The sequence below is a fragment of the Fulmarus glacialis genome, unplaced genomic scaffold (assembly GCF_000690835.1).
Source record: "Fulmarus glacialis isolate BGI_N327 unplaced genomic scaffold, ASM69083v1 scaffold37008, whole genome shotgun sequence".
Lineage (NCBI taxonomy): Eukaryota > Metazoa > Chordata > Aves > Procellariiformes > Procellariidae > Fulmarus > Fulmarus glacialis.
Window position 1 is genome coordinate 1 of NW_009226948.1, and position 5,086 is coordinate 5,086.

The 5,086-nt window shown below is 50.0% G+C and overlaps 1 protein-coding gene across 1 annotated transcript; it reads left to right on the forward strand.

Moving 5' to 3' along the window:
* Nucleotides 1–6: 6 nt before the first annotated feature.
* LOC104080558 (ankyrin repeat and SOCS box protein 1-like) lies at nt 7–2,330 on the forward strand (the record flags this gene model as incomplete). The annotated part of the gene is made up of 2 exons (XM_009582980.1): nt 7–95; nt 2,024–2,330. Coding segments are annotated over 2 exons (396 nt in total), but the record flags the coding sequence as incomplete, so codon positions are not given.
* Nucleotides 2,331–5,086: the final 2,756 nt, after the last annotated feature.

Consider the following 5,086-nt stretch of genomic DNA (forward strand, 5'->3'; position numbering starts at 1 on the left):
ATCGAGCACTGCGAGGACACCCGGCTGCACGACGCGGCCTACGTGGGGGACCTGCCCACCCTCAAGAGCTTGCTGCAAGAGGAGAGCTTCCAAAGGTGAGGGGGGCTTCGCGCACCCCGCCCTGCCCGCACCCTCACCCGCCCTGTCCCCTCACGGGGACAAGGGTGCGAGGTCCCGCTCAAACGATTTTGGCTAATGACTCCCTGGGACTGCTCACCCCACACCCATCTCCCCACAGCCTGCTCCGTTTGGAGACCCCATCCCGCTCCGGTTTTCACAGGAGAGGTGTCAGGTTGGGAGGATGCTCCGCTCGCCCCCGAAATCATCCCCCGTGGTCTCCCAGAAGGCAAATCTCAAGCCAGTTCACGAGCGTGCGGCGGCCACGCACGAGTTCTTTTCGGATCAGGGTGGAAATGTAATACCATGAAAATAGGAGCCTACGTATAATGGGAAAAACATACAAAAGGGATTACAATCGAATATAAACCTGAAACACCCTATGTTACAAAATCTGCCCAGTGCTAAGTCTGTGACTGTGGGGATAGTTAATTAATTTTCCTGCACCATGGAGAAAACTGCTTAGAGTGCAAAATGTCTCCCAGCCTCCAAAAAAGTGTCCTTTCAGCAAAAATGAAAATGAGCCAGCCCCTCTTTCTGCCACCTGGGCAGCTGGGGCTCTCAGGTCCCTTGGTCTGAGATTTTTGCCTTATTTTTGTCCCATGCTGTGTGGGAACCCTGTGGCAGCAGGGCCAGGCGTCCCTCCTTGCAGGAAAAAGCAAAGTTTGGTGGGAGGAGGAGGGCTGGACCTGCAGCACCGTCACACAGGTGGTGAAGTGAACCAAGAAGTGACTTCTTTGAATTTGGGGGTAGGTATGGGGTGGAGATCCCCAAACCTCCAAGGTTAAAGGGAGCACTTTTAGCATAAGACTTGACAGCTGAGGGCTTGATGTGGGGTTTATACTACTCCTCTTCCTAAAACATGGTTGAAAAAAAAATTGTGGCATTGCTCTCCTAGCAAACTCTGTAAATGCACTGTATAAAACCTGCTTTGTCCTCTACCAGTGACGTGGGCCTGCATGGAGAGAGCTAGAAGAGCAAATCCACTGCTGCGCTGGTTAAAGAGCACTTTCGCCAGCCTACATTCACCTTAAAGAAATCCCTTCCTCTTTGTGTGTTCCTGCTAAAATGGTACCCGCAGTGATTTGCAGAGAATTTGGGAGTGAGGTCTGGAAGTTTATGAGATTTGTAGGGCTAACCTGAGATCTGGATGAGCATGGCAGCTAATACAGGTGATTGCAGAGGGGATCTAAGCAGCCGCCAGCCAGAGCCATCTCTTCTATAAATTGGAAGAGGCTCTTATGCCAGTATAGCCATCCAACAGGGATGCTAATGGCCTACTTATGCTGTTCAGTGCAGGATGGCCACGCGTCCCAAGCTTACTCCTTGCTGGGAGGGCTGAATTCCCTGAATTTTTGTTTATGTCATCCCATGGTGCCTGGCTGAGTGTGGATGTTGCCAGCGGTATGATACGGATGTACGCCTGCGTTTCCGTACATTGCTCCCCTCCTCTTGCTGTTTCCCTGCTGCTTTGACAACCTTCTACCCCTTTTGGAGCAGCTTGAATTAAACGGTTGCGGTCCCCAGCTTGGTCACTTCTGATTTGGGACATCTCCCTGTAAAAAGGGAGTATTTTTTTTTTAGTTGGTATTTTTGAGCTTTGAGGCAGGGTTTGTCCCTCACTGTGCATATGTGCAGCTCCTGACACAGCAGAGCTGCGATAAAGCCCATCTTCCAGGCAGTACTCCGGTACATGCCATAGTCTCTGGCTACTTATATGCAGCACTTAGTCAGGTTATTGGCAGGAGCTTTTCAGGGCTGCTGTAAAGTCCCAAAAATGGAGAGGAAAACTTCAAGGGGGCTGGCTGGGCTCTTCCAGCATCCTCCTCCAGGGCTGGGGGAGGTGGGATGGTGCAAGGCGGCAGGAGGGCGTCTCTGACCCAACACTTCTCCCCTCTGATGCCAGCCGGATCAACGAGAAGTCGGTGTGGTGCTGCGGCTGGCTGCCCTGCACGCCACTGCGCATCGCCGCCACCGCCGGCCACGGCCCCTGCGTCGACTTCCTCCTGCGCAAAGGGGCTGAGATTGACTTGGTGGATGTGAAGGGGCAGACCGCCCTCTACGTGGCCGTGGTCAACGGGCACCTTGAGTGTGCCAAGATCCTCCTGGAAGCTGGGGCTGACCCCAACGGCAGCCGGCACCACCGCAGCACCCCTGTCTACCATGCGGCACGCGTGGGCCGGGCAGACATCCTCCGGGAGCTGATCAGGTGAGAGCTCGGGTGCAGGCTGGAGATGATCCTGGTGGGGAGATGGGTGGCTCTACCTCCCTCTCTTCTTCCCTTGGGATCTTTTCCACCATGGGGCTTGGAGCATCCGTTCCCTCCTTGCATGCCCAGTGCCTCCACAGGCCTGGTGAAGCTGGCCAAGAGATGGACAGGAGAGAAGGTGGAGGGGTGCCCAAAGGGACATCCTTGTCTTCCCCATCACTTGGCCCTGGCAACAGGTCAATGCCCTACTGTGTGACTCCCGTGACTGTTCTCCTAAGACAAAGCCCAAGAGAGGAGTCTCTGTTTCTGAGCCCACCGTCCACTATTCAGTCAGAGCCAAATCTTGCAAAGTATCTTCCCCCCCACCTCCATCTTGACTGCCAGCTCCATGCCCCTGGCTGAATCTATGAGTGAGGTGGATCCCCCAGTGAACCAAAAATTGTTTGGAAACACATCTCTCCTTTGTGTAGCTCTGTTGCTCTGACCATTTTCTGTCTTTGGGAGGAGAGATGCTCGTCGCTGGCACTGTCTGTTCTTGGCTGCCTGGCGTTTTCCCATCACGAGGAAATGGCATCTGATTCAGTCTCCCTTTGCCGGATGCCCGATGCACAGTTCCATCAAAGGGATGGCATCTCTGGGGCAGGGAGTGACGGCCATCACTATGAGGTGATGAACAGTAACCTTAGCTGGGTGGTGGGTGGATGGTGACCTCCTACCCCTCTGCAGCACCAGCAGTGAGTAGGCTCAAGGTCTGTGCTGTGCAAACTTGAGTTTCTTCCTCTGTGGCGTGCCATGATACTTCCTTTCTTCTAAATTGGAAGCTTTTTGTATAAGGGACCATGCTGAGCCACTATTATGGGCCATTGACACCAAATAATAAGGGATCATAAGGGGAAAATGTAGGTTGTAGAAAGAAATAGTACAAGAGAAGAAAGTTTATTTGGATTCACCCAGAAACACTCTCTAAGGAATCCCTTCAATGACCGCAAATGCTAGAAAATAACAACGAAAAGGATCTGAATAGAAAATTTTCAAAATACTTGGGGATTTTCTGCTTTCCTTTTTGCTTGTGGGGAAGTTAATTTTCATACAAGTGCAGCTTTAAGGAAGCTGGCAAGTAGAAAGAAGGGGAGACGGTCCCCCCCTCCTTGCTCCTTTCTCAGCAAGCTGAGAGAAGGATGTCCCCATCGCCACGTGCTTGTTGGTGCAGGGTTCAGCTCACATGCTGCATTCCCGAGAATCTCCCCTGATACATCCGCTAAGGCAGGGTGAAATGTAGCAAATGGTATTTCAGCAGCACATGGAGAGCTGATGCATTGATTTATGTGTCTACTCCTTGGGATACCTTGCCAGCAATATTAAAAGCAAGATTTTGGAAAACTTTCAGGATTAAAAATTAACTGGAGTTTGTCCAATATCTTTTTATTAGACAATGTCTCTCCCAAGGCTGCTAAGCTAATACCAAATTGTCAGATTGCCCAAAATTTCAAATATCTCAGAGTACGGATTCCACAGATCTGTTCAGAGTTGCTTACTTTAAAATGCAGTCTTATGTTGCAAAGCTCGCTCAGAGATTTTTAAAATGTTGATTTAAAGGATTTGGCAGGGGGAATGCGATGAGGAAGACACATTTACTGAGATATAAGGAAATATTTCAGCATGTTCAGCTTGAGAGAGCCTCAGTGTCCTGGAAAGAAAGCCCAACCCAGTTCAGGCGTGCTGCAGGTGTCTAAACATCACCTGGTTAATATTTTTTTTTTTAATCATATGGTAGCACAATCAGGATTCCTGAATCCTACCACAATTGCTGAACCAGCTAACCAAGCAATAGGTGAAATTGTATCTGTTAATAGTAAATACACACATAGCTATTCAATGGCCATCCATTTTGTAAGACGGCTGGCGGAAATATTTATGGTTGTATTGCCAGGCTATAGATTACTTTCCTAACAGTTTGTGATGTGGTCATGCTGCAATGGGAGCAGACTGTTGCATTATACTTGCAGCGTAACTGAGGGCTGACCCAGCGTGTTAAGGACAAGAGGATCCTTTTGCCACGCTAAAAACGGTGCAAAAGAGATCTGAGAAATCATCCTGATGCCTCAGGCGCATGCCTAGCTGTGATAAAAGCAGAATTTTGTATCTTGCTTTGAATTGGGGTTTTCAACTGAGAATTGTGATGGTAATAATGGAAAAAGAAGGACTGAAATGAAGGGGTACCTGCTGTCTGGTCAGGACCATGGCCATAGGAGGCAGCGGCCCTGTGAAAGTCCCACAGCAACACAGATAACTCTGTCCAAATACTCGTGTAGTCTGATTTTAAAAGGTTTATCTACAGGGAATATGTGCGATTGCCTGTGGAGAACAGACACCTTTTCTTATTTAGCCCTCTGTGCTCCAACATAGGTGAAGTGACACAGATTCAGCAAAGTGCTGTGGAAGTCCCCAAAAGATGGGAATGTCCCCTTATTGTGCAGTGATCCCTGGGCTAGCTGCCTGGCCTGGGAAGTGAAGCTGGGTCCTGTGACTGGTGCGAGGACCAGCTTGCACGCAGCAGTGTTGTTACTGCTTAGCTCCATCCTTTTTCTGCATTTCTCCACCCCACAGGTCTCCTGAGATCTCAGCCAAGGTGTTCATGCTTGGGAGATCTTGTGCATTGGGGTAAAAATACACTGTTCTTAGAGAAGTTTCCTCGGCCCTTGTTCTGTGTGTGTGTCCTGGTTTCAGCTGAGGTAGAGTTAATGTTCTTCCTAGTAGCTG